This window comes from Merops nubicus, unplaced genomic scaffold, assembly GCF_000691845.1.
Source record: "Merops nubicus isolate BGI_N331 unplaced genomic scaffold, ASM69184v1 scaffold46430, whole genome shotgun sequence".
In the NCBI taxonomy this organism is placed as follows: Eukaryota; Metazoa; Chordata; class Aves; order Coraciiformes; family Meropidae; genus Merops; species Merops nubicus.
In genome coordinates, this window is record NW_008584422.1 from 4,545 (window position 1) to 25,216 (window position 20,672).

The window sequence follows — 20,672 nt, forward strand, 5'->3', positions numbered from 1 at the left end:
TAGCCATTGCTATCATATAGGTCATATTTGCATAGCACTTCTGTTGTTAAACGTGGATACATAAATAAATACATACAATATAGAAAACGCTAGAAAAAAGTTTATGATTACAACAATGCTGCCACCTGGTAACCAGAAGTGTAATAGCAGAGAAAACTTTGCCTTGAACGTGCAGGCACTATTGTAAAAAATACTTCTAAAATTCACAGTACTTCAAGTTACATTTAAAAGCTGCAAAGTTCTAACTGAAAAAGGATCCCTTGCCTCCATCAGATTAGATCATTCTCGTGGCTGTGTTTCATTGTGGCAAAGAAGCAACTCACGCCCTCCTCAGATTAAACTCGATGCTGAACCCTGGAAAGCATCTGTGGAGAATAACCAACTAAGCAACTGACTTACTGCAGCACTTGAATTAAATATGCCTGATTTTCAGCACACAAATAGCCAGAAATAAGTCCATGTTTAAAGTTGTGTCCTCTGGTAACTTGCCATCTGGTATCTATATGCTGAATTAAAACTATACCACTAAATCCTTCAAGAAAGAATCAAGTATACATTAAGAAAGATGCAAAACAGATAAAACAAAATCCTGAGAAAAAAGATACAAATATAAAATAAGACTTTAGGTGTTGACAAAGGTGGGAAAATCCATTCAGGAAAAGGAAAATGCTACAATCACATTAAATGAGGAATTTAAACAGAAAAAACAACAACAACAAAAAACAACCACACACATATAAAGGTTCGGAAACAAGAAATGCATTGGGAAAAGGTTCCAAGGCACTTAGGAGAGTGCCTCTTAAAGTGTAAAATAGTTTCTAAGTATCTGTGATAAATAAGCAAGACAGACTGCAAAACAGAAAGAACTTATTACATGACTGCAGCAAGCATTGTTGGGATGATCTCCTGTGTCCACATTAATAAAGAAATGCATAGAATACCATCTAGCTTTCCTTTCTAAAAAACAGTGTGAATTCCAAACAGTATGGATTCCAAGGACCTAATGTCATTTTAGAGAGAAATAAGTATTTATGCCGATCAGTAATATTGAGAGTTGCAAGAGCTTTGAAGAAATATTTAGCATGTACTTAAGCCAGTATCTATCAGAATTCAGAATGAGTCCTGTGTAAAATACACATCATCCCGTATTTAATCTTTCCAAGGTTCTCAGTTCTTGCTTTGAAGCTCCTCCTACTGGACACTGCAGAGAACACACACAGGCTTGAAGTACATGATAGATGCTCGCATTTTAAACGGTCTGTATGTAAGTATGTATTTCCTTCAAACCCATACAAAAGGGTTTATTTCTACCTAGGCTATTTTAGTTAATGCTAGTAAAGGCCTATGGTAAGAACTGTAAAAAAAGCCTTTAGAACTCAACAATCTTTTGAATCCAAATCTAACAGAGTATGTCAGCATACTGTGTATTTTATCATATCAGGAACTTCCAAACATAGCATAGGAGCTTTCGGTAAAAGTAATTATTTGGTAACAGGTGAGGGACAAAGGATGAAGGGGCCAAACTAACTTCTCTAGGCAAAATGATTCCTGAGCAAGAACAGCATACTCCGATGGCAATTACAAGAGGCTCGTGTTTTAAATTCTGCAGAAGCGATTTCTAGTCGGCTGTTTTTCTTTGCAAACATTATTCAAAGGACATGCACTAGGGAGACAGCTAAGCTGAGAAGAATCATGGCTCTGATCACTGTCCACCTCTGAACGATCTGCATGGATTTTTTTCTTCCTCTGTTATCTGTCCACAATAGCTCTGCCTACTGCCGACGTGGTCTAAGGCTGCAGGGAGACAACTCTGTCCCCAGGAGGGACCTGAATACCATTTCAGCAGTGTCTTGGGGATCAGCTCTGGAGAGAAGAAGGACTTAAGAGCAGCTCTGTCATAGGGAAACATTATTTTTCTGAGTGCGATGGATTTTTCATACTGTAAGACTCAAGCCCCATGGAAAACTTCGAGCCAACACAAACAATTGAGATTTCAGAATCTCAGTGAAATGCATCAGGCACAGGATAGTGAGTCAAAAACCATTATCCTGCTAACATCTACTTCAATAAAAATGGAGACAATGGAAAATGTACACAGGTACATTTGCCTGTGAGTGAGGAAAATGTACCTGCCCATTTTCCTCACTCACAGGTAAAAAAATTCCTTCTGGGAAGTATTTGGCTGAAAATCAGGAGAGGTGGCAACAGTCGTCCTCACACGTTCACATTTGTCCTGCCAGTCTACCCAGAGAGCCAGATACGAAAGACAGACACAAAGGGCAGTGACTTGATGGGCTGCATGCACGCTCGTCTATTCTGGGCTCCCTGCCAAAAACAGAAATCCTTCACAGTGTGGTTTTCACAGGCTAGTAAAACTGGAAAAACTGTAAACCACAGGGTTTTTATAATTCTTTTTTTTCAATATGACTTGTAGCTAAAATGTGCTAAGGGCTTGGCCCACAGAGTTTCTCTGATAAAGCTCAAGATAGTACAGACAAAACTGACAGGCAATAGACCAGCAAGTCAATAAAGGGATGCTTGTCCCAATTGTCCCAATTACTATTTTGACATGGGCTAAAAGTATACATAAATAAGAAGCAACAACTACAGCATGAAACAGCAACACCAGAGTAATTTTCTAGTGAGATCTCCTTCAGATCTTTTCTACATAAGGCAAAACGAAAACTTCTAGAGGTATTGAATAAAACCTTAGAACTATTTTTTAAATGTTACTTTTAAAAACAAAACAAACAAACAAACAAAAAACAACAACAAAAAAAAAAAAACTGAAAAAAAAAATAAAACAAAACAAATTGCTAGTTTTCAAGAAATACATGCTGCGGACCAAGCAGGTGGATGGAGAGGGAGGACAGAAACTATTTGAGAAGTGTCATGCTTTCCACTTGTGACTGCAAACGTCAATAATGTGTCAATGTCTCTGAAAGTTCATTCCTGAAGGTTCACAATTAGTTCTACACACAGTCCTTGGCAGCAGAGGAAAAAAAAGAATTAAGAAAAAAGCTCTCTGAGGGCCTGTTCGATTCTGACTGAATTCTAGCAATAGCAAGGAGTGAAATAGCAAGAATGCAAGCAGACACGTGCCGAGGGTAAGTACAGAACCAGCACTCGGGAGGTGTAACTATCAGATCTAGTTTGCTGAATGTGCTACAAGGGTAGCAGCACAGGAACTCTTAACACAATGCACACGTGAAGCTGGAAGAAGTGCTGCACCTATGTGCCACATCACATTGTGCTCTGGTTTGTCCCAACAGATCAGTGGGAGCCAGCGCTGGGTGTTTTGAGCTCTCTGGCTCCTGGAACTTGGCTATATTTATCCCAGCTGATGTAGCCTGTCAAGTGTCCTGCTGTTGATAAGGTGCTGTTAGTTGACAACAGTGGGGAATCAAGGGGGAGGAGCAGGATGGGGGCTTCCACTGAGTGTTTCTTTAGGGGGTCTCAAAAGCCCTGAATTCTCATTCCTGTACAGCTCAGACCCTGCTTTCTAGATACAAGTGGGAGCTCCATCAGAAACAAAGTGAAGATGCCAGAGCCTGCAAAGAAAACAGGTAAGCATCATAACTGACAGACAAAATATAAGGACAGCTTGACAGAGGAAAGCATGAGTAGCTTTTGTACACTAGAGAAATGAGATGTCTCAGTGGAAAGAAAACCAGAGAAAAAAAGAGATGATATTTTATGAAGTTATAAATATAAGAGATGTTGAGTGATCTTGCAGGTAAATCAGTAATTGGTTTAGCAACTCTCAGCCATAGAATTTTCTCAGGAGACTTTGGATGAGGAAACAATATAGGTGAAAAGCATTTAATTCTCATATTGTTTTTGATTCTCATTTTCTTCCCCAGTCATCCTTGAGACTTTGAAAAGAGCTTTTATTCTCTCTCTTGAGCTGTCAGGTAGTATAAATGTCTCCTGGTTTTGTTTTCTTCCATGATACTTTGACAGAAATGTAAGTGGCAAACTTTGATAGTATTCGTTGTTAGTGAATCCTCTGCCAAAATTAAAGCAAATGGCACCAGGGTCAGCACTTATTCTTTGCAGCTCTTCCAGCCAGTGAGAGTAGAACTTTAGGAAAAACACAAGATATTGCACTGCCAAGAATATATGCCTATTTCTTTTCACTCGCCCTCCTCTATCCTTTCCCCTTCAGCTAGAAGGTTTTCATCCCATTTTTGGAAAGCCAAGGTCACAGAGCCCAGAGCAAGTCTTGCCCTACTAGAAAAATATCAGGAAAAGATTTCAGATTTAGGAAAGTTCTAATTTAAAATTAAGAAATAAGAAACCAGTCAGAGGCTGCCTACATAGGAAAGAAGGGGAGGCCTATGATGGGGTGTAATGTGCAATCAGTCCCTGTCTGAGAAGGATGAAGAGAGCCTGAGAAGCAGAAGGGAGAGTTCAGCTTCAGGACACCTGTGTGTGGATAGGGCAAGATGTCTCAGGAGCACTTTGTCTCCACAATTAAGTTTGGGAAAAAAGTTGTCAAAAGCTGAAGTTACAAACATTTGAAAAGTGCACACATGTCCCACACACAGGGCTGGAGAAAATTGTACTAAATCTGTGATTCTTCACTTTTGGAGCTCTCACTTGACTGTTGCCAGGGCACACCCAGAATCACTCTTACTCACACGGACAGTACAAGGTGCACACTTTTTTAATCAAGCACAGTTTCCCGAGTTAGTAAAAAATAGATGTTGCTTATTAATGCAGGCTTTCCTGGTTTGCAAAGAGACATCAGTCTCCTGATGAGGCTGGTCAGTGGGAAAATCTCCTCTAGTCACCACAGGAAAAGAAGAAGAATTTCTTACAAAGAACTTTCATTTTGGCCAAAATATTTGGAATGGGCCACTGCCAGAGGAAAAACACAAATGCAGCCTATGTCTCCCATTAAGAGCCGCAAAGCACTAAAGCATGATTAATTCCGAGATTATGTTCCTTCTACATGATAACTCTAAAGCAACAATGCTGTCACCAATCCTTCAATTTTATCACCAGTATAACATCATTTGACGTTCTTCAAGCTGCAATTTCTGAAATCAGACAGAAGTAGAATTGTATATACAAGTAAGTGTATACCAGACCTTGTAATTGTAGAGAAAACCTTGAAAATATAAGCTGTAGAAGTTCAGCAATCACGCCCAAAATAAGACATTCATAATCATATTCTAGTTCTAAAGTCACATGATTTTTGGTACTTATTGAATGTCTTAATGTTTGTGATCGACCATGCTGGCAAAAAGAAGTACAACAGACTAGGCAAAATTTGACAGTGTGAATAACCTAGACATTGCAAATTTTTATTTGTAATGAATTAACTGCCCTTATTTAAACTTTTTCAGTCTCTGTGAATGAGGGGCAACTTCTCTCATGCCCATCTTTGCTAGGTAATGGGGAAGAGAAATTCTATTCCCTCCTGTTTCTCTAGAGAAATCTAACAGGTGTCTAACATCTCTAGTCCTACACCATTCTTGGTTACAAACCAGCCCAAACACTGATTATCATCACAGCAGGGGGAGGAAAAGCTCTTATTACCCACTCTGAACAAGACAGCACCAGTCACATGCTCTACAGCTTCTGCAGGGGATCTTCTCATCCCCCAAGAGACATAAAGGCCTTTGGTTTTCTATTTCATACTCTTTATACAGTTCAAGCCATTTCAAAATGGGATAATGTTGAGCATAATCTCAGGAGGGCTGAATAATCATCTAGCAATTCATACAGACAAAAATACTTCATGATGAAGAATGATCTGAGGGACTCTGACTATTTCTGCTGTATTAACATGTTAAAAAAATGCAGCACAACAACAAACAAAACACCCACAAAACCCAAACCAGCGAGGTAGATTTACTTCTTTTACTTTAAGCTGTCCAACTAAAACATTTCAGCATAAGGTACTCCCTCATTTATTTACAGAATATCAGAAGACTTGTCATAGGTTTCCAGAAAATCTCTACACTCCCCAAGATCAACAGGATTTAGAAGACTTGTGCAAATTAGTGTCAGAGCAAAAAAATCAAACATTGAAAAATCTCAGGTTTTGTGGGGTTCTGGTGCAGGAACTTTGTGTTCTTCCCCCACTTAATCTCTGCTCAAAGGCTTGCTTTTTGGAAAGTTTAGATTGCCTTTTTGTTATGAAAATTCAGAAAGGTTAAAAAACCCCAAGCATTTCTCTAACAATATTTTGTGACATTAAGCGGATACAGCTGACCTTTTAAACACCAGATTTAGCAGATGAATATGACTTATTGGGAAATGCTCATTGCTGTCTATGGAAAAAGAGAAGTCTGGTGTTATTCACCCTCTCTGACAATCAGTCCATTTTTATCTACACACATTATACATTGAAGACTCTAGATTTTGCAGTTCAGATCAGCAAATTTTATCAAGGGTTCAATAAATCACCTGCCCTGTGAGTACCCAGAGACTTTTGGTGTAAATACTGGTGATAATCAATGTTGTAGAACAAGGAGTACACTGCAGAATTTTAGTTTGAATATAAGCTCACGGTCTTGGCAAGCACCTAGCACAGTAAAGCACTATTCCATGATAATGAGCTTCTGTGCACTACAGTAATACAGAAATAAGTAATAACAATTCATATTGATAGATTTTCCTCTTTTGCAAGTTAAAATTCAAAGCAAGCTGAACATTGTTTTCCCCATTATACACCAAGTATGAGGGACGTGTACAGAGGTGACTCTGCTTAGTGAAACTATTCCTCGCCTGTTGCTCATGTTACAGGAATTTACAATCTCAGCTGCTGATGTAGGCAAGCAATGATAAGATTGAGTAGTTCAATTGCTTTTGGATCACAGAATGATTGTAGTTGCAAGAATTCTTGTAGAAACCTTGTAGTTGCAAGAAGCCACTTAGGTCCTGACTGAGGAACGCGCAGCATCTTTATAGTTCCTCGGCGAGGAATTTACAAGCCCCATCAGGGAACCCTGCTTATCCACAGCATGGCTTTTAACTCCATGGAGGGCCAAATGGCATAAAAGGAAAACAAGATGCCAAGTCTAAGGACTAAAGCAAAGATTAATTTTCAGCATGAAGCCTTAAAAAATTAAGGAATTCCAAAATGCAATACTACACTTGTAATATTAATTCAATACATTGGCCAGATACGTATTTTAATAACAAATACACAAAAGGTGCAGTAAGATAACTCAGCTTTGTGGGAGAAAACCCATGACTCTATTCTTTCTAATTGCACTCATCACAGATTTCTGCTGGAGTTTGTAGCATGTGCATTCCATTGGATACATTAGATGCTCCTAAAACATTTATACCTTTAACAGCTTTTATTTCAGAAAGGCAGAAATACCATTCGAAAGCCTTATCTGACACACATTGTCCTCGTCTCCCTCTCCACCAAGTGCATATCACAAATAAGTAGTGATGATGAGTTGGTCAGAGGCACCACTCTGAGAAGTAGGATGAAACAAACAAACAAAAAAGCACCAAACAAAAAACCCCAAGCAAACACTAAACACAAGAATGGCTCTCCTCTATCTAGTTAATATGACTCCTGTGGAGTTCACACTTCTTCCTCATTTTCATTTCACATACTTCACACATACTTCGAAATCCAGTGATTTTAGGAAAAGGCTTTCACCAAATGCTTGCAATTCTTAACAAGCCAAATTATTTAGAGAATGTGGCTAAGAACCAAAATTGTGCCAGTTATTTAAACATTATTTTAATGTGTGTGTCTTCTTCATTTTTTTTTACAATAATCAAATAGGAATGTCTCTTATAGCTTCTGATATTTTTATTCTTACTAGGGATACAACAGTACTTAGTAGGTACTCACCAAAAATTTTATGTTGTACAAAGACAACAAAAACAAGTCTGCCTCAAAACACTTCAAAAACAAAAGCCCAGTAAATAGATAGATAGCTCAACAAGAACGCAAAGGAAACGATGACTAGTACAATAGAGAGTGACCTGGTAGTAGCTTAGGCATTTTCTAGGTTTTTGCACAGGGGAATACGAAAAAGTTTTGAAGCACAATAGTAAACTAGGTGCATGGTGGATGTTAGGAGGAGGTTGCTTCAAAGCAGGTCAGAAAGCAATGGAGAAAGCATGAAGATGCTAGTATAAAGATACAACAAATGGCAGCAGCAGGAAGGCAGACCAGTAGTTTCATTATTTGATCAAGATAAAAAGCAAAGGAAATGGGGTTTGGAGTTTCAGTGATTTAATTCTACTTTAATTTGAGCAAAAGAAGTGCATTTTTTATTTCTTCAGCCTCCTGATTGAGAGACTTCTTAATAAATTCACAGCAAAATCTGATTATGGACCTCCAAATAAAGCTTTTTATTACTAATGAATGAAGCTGTAACTCCTGTAATGTACGTAACTGTATGGCTGATTTGCACATCTTCAGGTATTACAAGATTTTTAAAGGACGGGTGCAAGTTCTGGTAGCAGCAGCACTAGCCACCAAAAAGTTTTCTGCAAGACTACTGCAGACCACAGGCAGTCTGCTTCCTCTTCTGCTTGTGGTGGTGTTGTTGGGGGTGGGGGGGAATTTGCTGGTTTATATTACTCAAGCTATGAAAGTTCTTTGTGTTATGGAAGCTAGAAGTGATTAGGAAAGTCTGAGGTATGAAAAGTGACGTGCTGAAAAATGGGTTAGTACAAAGCAGCTCTGGCCTCAGCTTCTCTCATTAGCTCGACATCCCTCTTCTCTCCCCATAGCAATCCCTATTCCATCCCACAAAAAACACACACAGAGAGCACCTATCGGTCTCTTGCCGTTCAATAATTCCTGTCATCATCAGCACTGGTTACTCACATGTGTCTCTGCCCTCCCTTCAGAACCACTGCAGTATGTTCATACTAATGTCACCTTTCTCTCCCGTGGTGCAGGGTGGGTTAGAATTTACCGGGCAGCAGAGAGTTAACAAAGTGGGCAGCAGAGGACATGGGCTACTCGGTCATCAGGTGCCCCAGCCCATAGCTCCTAAGTGCATGTTGGACTGGAGTCTGGATAAACAAGTGATAGGACCTGAGATCCGTCAGTGCCTGACAGGCACAAGAGCCGTAAGACATTCCACAGCATGACATGAGAGGTGTCACAGCTATTGTGCTCCGCACCCTGATAGTGGTGTTTGAGTATGGGATGGCTATATGGAGCTCAGAGGGGCATATCTGGGTAAAAGCCAAAAGTCAGTGATAGAGATTGCCAAATGGGGAAAGTCTTTCTTATATAAGCAGGCTGAAGTGTGGCTCTCAGGACAGACAAGAAGCTTTGAACAGTGGTGTTGAAGAACATTCCTAATAAGGAAATAGCAGGATTAGATTGGTGTGACTGCACACACACAAAAAAATCTGCTGGTGAACTTGATTTTAAAGTAGCAGCTGCAATGAAGGAGACTGAGAATAGCAGATCTCTCAAATGTCTTTCTTCTCTTAGGCAGCGTTTTTTTCTCCAAGAAGGGAAAATGGTTGCATTCTCTTCACATGCTTTTTTGGCAGTCTCTCTTCAGCAACAAACTGATTTCCTGTAAAATCTCCAGCCTGCATCACTACTTTTCCTTTGCAAATATGAACAATGAAAGATGAAAGGGGATCCAGATACACACAGAAGACAAATTTTGGGCACACTCACATACTGACTCTGAATCGTAAGCACAGGAAAAGGACTCTTAAGAGTCCTCTTTACCCATGAACAAGTGGGGTCTCAACAACTGTTCTTGCAGGCTTTCATTCACACAGGAGAGGGCTGGCTTCTCTGGATTTAGGCTTTAGTGGAAGTATTCACTATTGTTTTAAGCTAGAACTGAAATGGCTCTTTTGACAGGAAAGGGGAAAAAAAAAAAAAAAAAGACAAGGAGATTTACTCGTAAACTTCTATGTGAGAATTTTGATTTCCCGAAGTCAGAAATATTCCATGGTTTCTCACTGTGCACATAGTTCTGGCCAACGATCTGGTCTTGCTGAGTCTTTTGGGTCTTCTGACGGAAATATAGGGAACGTAATTACTTCTAAGGGTGTGCAGCAGATTGGGGAGTTACTTCCAAGGATGCACATCCTGAAATCCTGTTGTCTGTAAGGTGGGACCTTTACAGGCCACATTGCTGTTGAGTAATTAACACATCTATAGATTTTTTTTGTGCTTAAATAGAAAAGTGATGGCCATAGCACTCAGAAACAAAACCCATGCCTTTTAGCTGCTTCATCTCTAGCATCACAGAGAGAGAGGAGCCAGCTAGTGGTGTTTTGGGAATAAGTTCCAGACCTGACCTGGCTCCCCACCACGCAGTAGTCTGACTGCCTTTACATGTCTTTTAAATTCTGTCTATCCAACCTGCTGTCTACATTAACTCTTCTGCAATTATACACAATGCACTGCATCAAAGCATACCCTGCTATACTACTTATTGAAGTGCAATACCATATCAAAAGATGTGCAGCTGATAACAGGCATTTGAGAACAACTCCATAGTATAGAGCCCTGTACTCTGTTAAAGAACAATTACACCACTTACAGGCCTGAGGTTAGGGAACACCCAGATAAAAGCATGCAGGGACATTCTGCTCCCAGAGGAAATCTCACACGCTTAATGTCTTAACAGGGAAGAAAAACATGCAGAAGAATGGGAACTAAGTCAAGGCTACTATAGGCTCAGTGCCATCCTAAACTGTTTCTTCATTAAATATATAAAAGGTGGGGAAAAAAGGAAAAAGAAAGAAAAACGCAACTAAGTTTTTTTATGTAACAAATACATTACAAACTAAATTCTTAAAGTGTTTGTACTTGATACTTAAACAAAAGTTTCAGCGGCTTGAATCCTTTGCAAAAGAACGCAAGAAATGTGAACTGTATGGCGGCTGAAGTCCGGAGGCCATCGTACGAAATCTTTGCCAGTGATCTGCTGAGGTCAACGAATTTTTGAAGTCTGAGGACATGCTACATGAACAGAGATTTTATGCAATGAGCGGATGGTATTAGCAGTACAGCATTTATACTAACTGAAACGTTTGAACATAAATATAATCTCTTTCTTTTAAAATATTTCTATGCCATGTTCCTTTCATTTTTATAAAGCAGACTCAAAAGTTTAAAGACATTTATAACGACTGTTGTGGTGTTTGGAAATGTTGTTGTTGCTGCTCAAGTAAGAGAGATATAGACAATTTGTTTGAGGAACATGTAGACAATATTTGAGGAAGAGAACATGATACTGTTTAAGCAACTGTTGGGAAAGAATATTTCTAAATAAAGCTACATGGGAAATTAATGTAGAGAGCTTGATATGTAAGCATACAGATCGTGCCATCTTGTCATAGATCAAAGCATTCACTTACAAAAAATCAGAGCCCATTATGGGGTTAAGAAAGAGGAAGATGGCCAGTGAGATGAGCCTGCTAGCCATTTTATTTCATGACAATATGGAGAAGATACAACATCTCTGTCAGAGACACAATTCGGTAAACCCAACGCACCACCTCTGTGGAAAGTGTTGTAATTTATATCTTGCACGGGCAGATGGGAGAGAAAGGAGACAGCTGTTGCAGCCACAGCAGCTGACTGCACCAGATACACCACAATGGCACAACAGATTTTAGTGAGCCCTCTCTTTTTTTAGTTTCTGCATTTACCAAGAAGCCAAAGACAGCAGAGGTGACGGCCGGAAGCACAGCTGTGTTTGAAGCAGAGACAGAAAAAGCTGGCATCAAGGTGAAATGGCAACGGGCCGGCACAGAAATTACTGACAGTGAGAAATATGTCATCAAGGCAGAAGGAAACAAGCATTCACTGACAATCAATGATGTAGGAAAAGAAGACGATGTGACATATGCTGTAATAGCTGGAAGTTCCAAGGTCAAATTTGAACTCAAGGTCAAAGAACCAGGTACAGTGTTTCCAAAGCAATTCTAATTTCATTGGTATTTCCAGTCCCACATGCAAAATTCATTAATGAGGCCCACAGAAATGAGTCTATTCTAACAGTCCTATTCCTCTACCAACAACACATCTGTTTTCCATGATTATTTGAAGCTTCTCATTAATATTAGGCTGAGGAATACTTTCCTGTGTCTAAGACATGCATATCCAAATGTCAGAAGTCCACACAGTGGAGATCACAGAGGACATCTCAACTGACAGGTTTAGAATTCTCTGTCAAGCTTTTAAACTTACGAATCAAAAAGCAAAGCAAAGCAAAACTAGTCTACCCTAACCTGACCTAAACTAAGGTGCTTAATACTTTCTTTTAAATAAAAATTGTAACAATCATACTGTTTTCTTTCCAGACAAAAATGCGGTTTAGGGTAAAAGGTGTGAATTTTCTGAGAGCAATGTTAACCCACGTTCACAGGTTCTGTGAACAGACCCTACTTTCACAGGTACTGTCTTGTTCTTCACACCTTTTTCAGATTAGATTGTTAGAGTAAGCAGATTATCCGTTATTTTTGCAAACAATTACCATTTCAGACCTTCATTATTAAAAAAAAAAGTAAAAAAAGGAAACTGCCCCCTAACCTGCCCAGACACAGCCACCTCCCTTTGTGGGAGAGGAGCATCTCAAATGAGTCATAACGCAGCATAACAGGCCCAGATATCTCTGGTGGAGAAGACGTTGCAAACAGCCAGCAAACTGCGCGTGGGACTTAAAGTGAGAGGTAGGTGAGGCCCTTTGGAAGTGGCTCCACTACCTGTGGAAAAAAATTTTTAAAAAATCCTGCTACAACTGACCTATTTCAAGAAACTCTACCTCCCTCAATCTGCCCTAGCTGCTCATTCCTACTCCCTTTCCATACATTTCTATTTTCTCCACTGCGTGAAATGCATTTGCCTGGATTTGTCTGTGGAGTCGTGGTTGAGCTGAGAAGTCATAATCTTCCATAAGCCAGGGGAAGAAATGATAGACAGAGTTTAAAAATACTTTCTCGATAGTGACTTCTAGCACTTTCTGGAGCTTTTCCCAAGCTGCACACAGCAACAGCATTTGGAATGTTACATTCCAGCAGCTCAGTTGAACAAAACCTCATGAACAAGCAGATTGTTTACAAAAATAATAACTGCATAATTGTTCATTACCTTTTCTATTTAGACTCCTTAAGTTAACATCAAATAATAGTGCTCCTCGTGAGCTAATAAGTTTCTACACATCAAGACCATAGATTTAAGAATCCAGGTATTAGTTCTTTCCAAGTTCAGCAGAAGAAAGAGCCTCACGATCCAGGTTCAGTAGGCTCCTTTTCCTTCCAGCACATCCTCTAAGTTCTAGAAAACCACAGCTAATTTCTCTGTGTTTCCTAACGCATATTAAAAGCTGTTCTTCTGCAAAATTTTTTTTCAGAAAAGAAGTAGAAACATAACCTTCTCTAATCTTGGCTTACGTACATTTCCAGAAAAGAGCGAGACGGTCACTCCTGCTGCAGCTGCTCCAGACCCCGCTCTGCCCCACCAGTAGAAAGCAGCCAAAACACAGAAGGTAACAGAGAACTGATGCTGTTATCGAGTCTGGTTCATTAACAGAAGGGAAGAACAGGGAATCCTTTAAGTCAGTGAGCTAGAGGCAGCAGCTGAAAGCAGACCACAAGTGATCCACGATAGGCAATAAATACAGAATCTCAGACAGAAAAACCAGTGATATTTTGCAATGACTTAATAAACTCACTATATAGGTCGTAACCAGAAGATGATGCAGAAAGTCCTAACTGGTAACTCTGATGTCTACTTCAGTTGCACTTGCTGGGACTCAGCCAGAAGGCCCTGTGGACCCTATTGGGCTCTTCGTGACACGACCCCAGGACGGAGAAGTTACTGTTGGTGAGTACAAAACGTGAGTCGCATGATGTTTGTAAACTACCCGTCACTTGACTGTTTAGCTCTCCATGTACATGATGACAGCAGTGACGTAACAAATAAATTAAACGCTATTTGTAATCTTATAAACACTTTCCTGACAAGGTGGAAACATCACATTCACTGCCAAAGTGGCAGGTGAGAGCCTGCTGAAGAAACCATCGGTGAAATGGTTCAAAGGAAAGTGGATGGACCTGGGAAGTAAAGTGGGCAAACATCTTCAGCTACGTGACAATTATGATCGAAATAACAAGGTACAGCTCACAGAATAAGGTTCTCAGTCTCCTAATCTTTAATCTTGGGGAAAGATAAGCTAATACAAGAATATTTTGATACTAAGGTACTCAAAGCTACATATGATGCTGTAGGCATACCATAATACAGAAACAGGATTAGAATAAAGTCTGCAGCGTGAGGGCTCGTCCTGTACGGTCTGTGAGAAGCTACTGCCCTCTCCTGGGTGTAACGGAACAGACGCGCTCCCACCAGCCACCCCTTTGGCTGAACGGCTAAACGTGCTGCAGGCGTTCTGTACACAGGCTGCTGCAGGTGGCTAAGGAAAGCACCCAGTGGACGTGCAGTTAGTGCGTGTGATGACTGCACGCACGGGTGCTGTTTGGTTACACAGCACCGTGTCCTCTGGCAGACCCGTACTGATAACACTCGAGCTGTCCCAACCGAGTCTGTAATGAGTCCTAGTGCAGGAGGTTCTTCATTCTAGAGGGACACAGAGGCCTACTGATCCCTTGTCTACTCTCTCTTGCTATGCTGCACGCACTCTCACTATTTCATTTTCTAACTTACGACTTTCATCACTGGTGTCTGTTCCAGGTGTACACCTTTGAAATGGAAATTGTAGAAGCAAACATGACTTTTGCAGGAGGATACAGATGTGAGGTGTCTACCAAGGACAAGTTTGATAGTTCTAATTTCAACCTGACAGTCAATGGTAAGATAAATTCCCATCACCTTGTTTCTTCCCTCATTTTTTTTTTTTTCTTCTTCCTGTATACTCACCAACAATCCTCTCTGGTACATAGTGGTTACTAGACAAGCATAGAACTGAAGTGTAGCCCTGAAGAGCTCCAGGTATGCTTACAGGGGCCCATATGGGCCACCCAAAAAAGCAGAATGACTGGACCATTTCCCACTTCAGTGGTTCTGTTGAAGCAACTGCAATATTAATCAGCAACCCATGAGGCTAACATGCAAGGACAGACGTTTATTAAATTTATCCTGTTAGCAGTGAAACTTCATTTCTGAAGTTTTATTATTTGGCTGTAGGACTCATAAGACTTAGAGGCTGTGATTTAGAACAATTTTTATACCTATTTGTATCAACAGAAGCTCAGAACAGAGTAGTAATGTTCTGTCTGCTATATCCTTGGTGGGGTTTTGGTACATCTCTACGTATTTCCAAGAATCCACCTCTGCTGTCAGCGTATGGATTAGAGTTCATTAGTAGTAGTGATTTCACTTGATATCCAGTGGTTTTCTGTTTAGGGTTTAAATAACCTGTGAAGCCAGTATTGAAACTAAAATTTACCAGCAAGAGAACCAACAAGAGGCAAGACAGTTCATCATGCTGCATGTTATTGTGAAGCACAAGACAAAATTCAGTTATACACAAAATACTGGATGTTGAAAGGCTTAATTAGGGGAGGCTGGATGTTTAAAGATAATGCTTCCATCTTTCAGTGTTTAATTAATCATAGTTTGGAATGTAAGAACTTTAGGGAAAAAAAAGTCTGCATAGGAAAAGCTTTAAAAGTATCACTATTTTTTAATGATTTTGACTTGCTCTTCCATTCTCGTTTGTCACTTTTTGTCACATCAGAAGCACCAGCAACTGCAGACTTAGATATTCGTGCTGCCTTCCGACGCACGTGAGTATGTACAGTAGGAACTTACGTAGATCAGATGGTAATTCCATGCAGAATTTGTTATTTTCCTAGTCAAAACTAACTAAAAGTAAAGTGTTTGTACAAACAAGCACAAAGGTAGGAATGTCTACTAGGAAAATATTTCTACTAAGAACATATTTCTGCCATTAAAATACTATACAACCTAGAAATGTTAGACTGTACTAGTATAACAACCATGCTTGTCTTCAGTTATGCAATTGATAATCTCTATCTACCAACAAATTCACCACTTTTGTCCAGATGCATAAAGAGCACTCCAGATGCAGAGCAATAGAGAAGGCAAAGATTCTGTGCAGTGCCTAGTCTTTGATTTAGTCTGGTTTGAGGAGCTACACATACTTTAACACAAATATTTGCTAAAGAAGTGGAGCTTGATGTCAGCTCTGTAGGCAGCATAACACTGGTAACATCAATGTAAGTATTTTGATTGTATTTGTTTTCATATTCTAGAATTACACTAATTGAATGAAAGCAATGATGCCATGAGTATCTCTGTAAAAACTCTGATATGTGTAGGTCTTCAACATTAAAGGCTGTGAGGTATTGCAGTAATGTTGAACAGGCTGTTGTCCCTCAGTCAGTAATACCAGCTGAACTGATAGATCAAGTAATGGAATATTGTTCCCTTGGACAAGATATAAATCCAAAATTGGTTGGGATTTTTTTCTCTCGTCTAGACAATGTGTTTTTTCACTGTGGAGAATTTCTTATCCCTTTGTATAATTCAGATTCTGGTTTAGTTTTTAGATATTTTTGCAAAGGTACCACACCAAGACTCTTCCAACATACACCTGTTTCTCTAACATAGGACACAAATCACCTGTGGCAACTCCCCAAGTTTTTTCCTTATAAATCTTACTCCTATATAAGGTATTTTTTAACATTCCATGACAAAGAACTAAAAAAGGCTTGCAGATCTTATCTACATCCAAATCCATCTACAGGTAGCTGACCAGCCTTACTGTCATGCCCATTAAATCACAGGCATTCAGTGCATAGGTGCATTGTGTTGTTTCCCTGCAGTGAAAGTGGACTTTAAGAGTTTCTCTTCTCGCTAGCACAATTAACAGAATTTAGAATCGATTCAGAGCGAGCGCAGTGTGAGCAGCTTAAGGCTGTTCAGATTTTTGGTTTCTTCTGTAAGAATGGAGCCAAACTTTGAACTGAACTGTGTAAATCTGAAGCTTTGTCTTTGATACCCTCACTCAGGAGCCTGGCAGGAGGGGGGAGACGGATGACTTCAGCCTTTCTCAGGTAGCCACTGTCTGTCAGTGGAGAAATTCGAGTCTAACAACTAACTGTCTCTCTCTGCTTAGGAAAAGAAAGGAAGGAAGGAAGAAAAAGAAAAAAACCTGCAGAACTAGCTGCAGCTTGAATTCCAAATAAATAATTGTTTATAGTATTTAGTATTTATATGTGATGAATAAATACAAATGAGTAGTAATGCGAGTATAAATAATGAATAGTTTGTTGGTAATTAAGAGGCAGATTAATCCACAGGGAAGGCATGTGTATGGCATATTCTCACTGTTAGAAGAAAAAGAGTAACTTCAAATTAAATGCATGTTCGCCCCCTCTGTTCTACATGTTTTCCTTACTGCTGAGCAAATCCTAACTAAATTTGCCACTGCTCACAGAAAGGTACCAACACACACACACACGAATATCTGTTGTTTCCTGGCACATTCTTCATCCCCGTATCTTTAAATTTCCCGCCCTATCCCTTTTGGACCCAGTGTCTTCTACCATAACAAAAATTGGACCTCTGACATTAAACTTAACTCCATGCATGTTAAGGTGATTATTATGGCCTTATTCTCCAGAAAAGCTAAATGCTGATTGCTGGGCTTTCCTGAAAAACCAATTTAATTGCAAGCAATAAGGTGACTAGTTACTCCCCCAGCTGCAGATTCTGAGCTCCTGAACGTTTGATCACAAGAAGCCCATTTAAAATTTGGCATGATACTAGTGATTTTTATGTACATTTGATGCCTGCAGGCACTGGAAACCTTTTGAAAGTTGGCAATGAAGTGGCTAAAAATCCACTTTTCTGTTTTAGCATGATACCCAGAAAATTATCTTACCTTGAAAATAATGACAGAAGTACAAATGGCACACTCTTAATAAAAAGAATGCACAACATATTCAAATGCTGATTAAGAATTGTTAATTATTCTCACTAATCTTGCATTCTGGAGCAGCACAAGAAGTTTAGCAGTCAGGAAACTGACTGAGATGAAGAACATCTATTCTGCTTTCCTAAACTCTGCCTGAATGCAAAAAAATATCTTTTTTTTTTTTTTCTATGTTGAATAATCCATAGTCATGAAATCCAGTGTAACTTCCAATACTTCTAAAACCTCTGAAGCGATTTTTAGAAACTAAAGTCAAAGCAGTGATTTTAGTGATTTTATGCCAAGTTTTCAGAGTAGATCTCTACTTCAAATGCTCAGAAGCACAGCTAAAACACATTTGATTCAGAAAGCCAAAAACAACCCTGTGCAGACCATCTGAGTTCACCATCTGTAACAGACACTGACACATAAAAAAAATCCTGCTTGTTGCTTCCTGTCTTCACAAATTCGTTCAACATATCGCTTGCCATGATGCTTGTTGAACAATTGCATATTGAACCTCACCTCAGAGTCCAAGTCAGATCACAGAATTCCTCCTTCAGTTCTCCCAAGCACCAACAACGTGATACTTTTTTCAGTATAATGAATTCAGGAATCTCAAAGAGGTTTAAGAAACAGTTACAGCTGGGATAATGCTAGGGGGAAAAAAAAAAAAAGGTGGTTTTAGATCATGAGAAGTCCCACAAAAAGGCTGGTTAAATACTGCCCCACACCATAAACAGCATCCACATTGCTGAAGCCACAGCTTGGCAAAAGCACTGATGATTCTGAAGGAGAGTTTCTGCAACATCTCTAGGATAATGGATACATTCCAGGTCCGTATGACCACCAAATTAACACCCTGTGCAACTGTATCTGTAATCAGTACAGATAAAATACAGGTTCATTAGATCTATTTTGTAAGTCTACATGAAGACCAATACGGACAAAGAGCCTAAATAATCCACCTTCCATGTCAGTGCAATTTCTAAGTTATTTTAAACCCACCTACTACTGCCTACAAAACCCTATCACCTACAAAACGGTACAGTCTCACAAGCTATTCTCATTTCCTTTTGAAACTAATTATGTTTTTCTGTTACTGTGCAGTACTGAGGGACATGAAGAAGGTGGAGAGTTTAATTTTAGTGCTCTACTGAAAAAGAGGTGAGTAAAAATCCATAGATTGAGAGAAATAAAGTAAACAGCTTCTCTTGAACAACTCTGAAAACCATAAATCTCGAGTAAGTGCAAGTTTCATACAGTCGGAATCCTTGTAGTTTCCCTAAAGCAGCTGTAACTGGAAAAAGGATGATAGGTAATTATGTCAGTTTCCCTAAATGTCCAGCATTTGCTGTATTTTTGCTAGGTTTATACTGAAAAAAAAAAAAAAAATATTGGTCTTACCCATAAAAAAAGGGTGGGACTGGGGTAACAACATGCTTCCACTAGCACTTTTCATTTTTAAAAAAACAAACAAAATCCCCACAGCAGCAGTTGACACCGTCGGTCCATAATGCCACCTTATTAGGAATTTTCAGTCCTAAGCTTTCCCAATACTTCACATCAAAGAGCTGAGAGGACAAGCTTTTTGATCAGATCTCTAAATGTTACTATTATACCACCAAACTATATATATTATGTAGCTGTCTATTATACATTTAAAAAAGATGTCCTATATTTTATAAATATCAAAAATATGTTTTCCTCTCCCCATGGTAATTCTTATTTCTTGCCTTTACTTTCACTTTTTTTTTTTTGGTGGAATTTCCTCTCCCATTCTCATCCTTCCTTGCCATCCCTGTTTTCTGTCTGTAAAATATAACCTGCCTACTTATGTTTCTGTCCTTTTACCACCATCTTAATCTGGATGTTTTGGATTCCACTGTCGCCAACAGAGAGTAAGATTTCTGTTTCATTTTATTATAAACGCATGGGTCCGACTGAATCTGGGAACCATTTGTTTTGAACAAGTGCATGCATCTTTAACTTTCTTACGTGTAGAGCATGACAAAAATCAGGCAGTACAAAAGAAAATTATCGCCCGCCCATTTCTGACACAGAAATGCTTTTAAACAGTTAGTAGAAGTGAAGGGTGGACCATTTAACACAAATCAATATATTTCTCTACTGAATACAATTCATTAAAAGAAGCTTATATATGTCACTGTGTTTTACCAGTGTTTTTGACCTTTCTTGACCTAAAAGTCTCTGTTTAGTGACTTTAAGCATGCTGATAATTTCATACCACTAAATTTACTGTTTTTCACAGCCTCTTCACAAGTAATTTGTGCATTGTTCAGGTATTGCACGCCACAGGTTGCAGACCACTCCTACATTAACAAGAACTGATAGGCATAGAAACTCATCATGGAATGAAATATTCATTCAAACAAATCAGGGAAAGGGAGCTCATGCTGAGGGACTCTAAGGAGCTACGCAGATTCCAAGAGAACCGACGATTATTCTTTTACCACTTCTGCTTTCTCCCATCTAATTTACAAGTGCCCCTCAATCCAGAAGTAATGAACATTCCCACTATAATAAAGAGAGCCTCATTTAATACTGTATCTCCTATTGCTGTAATTTAATTAAGTAGTGTTGACATACAGATGTCATGGGCCAAGGAGAGGTCACTGGAAGAGGAAGGGAACAGCTGTCACAGAGCAATTAAATGGGACAGAGAGCAGAGACCTTGGAGTAAGTGACAGCTGACAGGGTCCAAACAGTCGACAGTAATGGGATAGGAAGGAACCATCTCTGGGATGTACAAAACTATTTTTAACCCCTCCC

The 20,672-nt window shown here is 39.3% G+C and overlaps 1 protein-coding gene across 1 annotated transcript in view; it reads left to right on the forward strand.

Moving 5' to 3' along the window:
• Positions 1–3,494: 3,494 nt before the first annotated feature.
• The window catches only part of MYBPC3 (myosin binding protein C, cardiac), a 44,413-nt gene continuing 27,235 nt past the window's right edge, over positions 3,495–20,672 (forward strand). The window contains 11 exon segments of the mRNA XM_008944085.1: positions 3,495–3,566; positions 11,616–11,882; positions 13,384–13,428; positions 13,431–13,466; positions 13,718–13,804; positions 13,946–14,094; positions 14,672–14,789; positions 15,678–15,726; positions 16,975–17,019; positions 18,990–19,046; positions 19,778–19,780. Coding sequence (XP_008942333.1) covers positions 3,542–3,566; positions 11,616–11,882; positions 13,384–13,428; positions 13,431–13,466; positions 13,718–13,804; positions 13,946–14,094; positions 14,672–14,789; positions 15,678–15,726; positions 16,975–17,019; positions 18,990–19,046; positions 19,778–19,780 — 881 coding nt within the window. The 5' untranslated portion in view covers positions 3,495–3,541.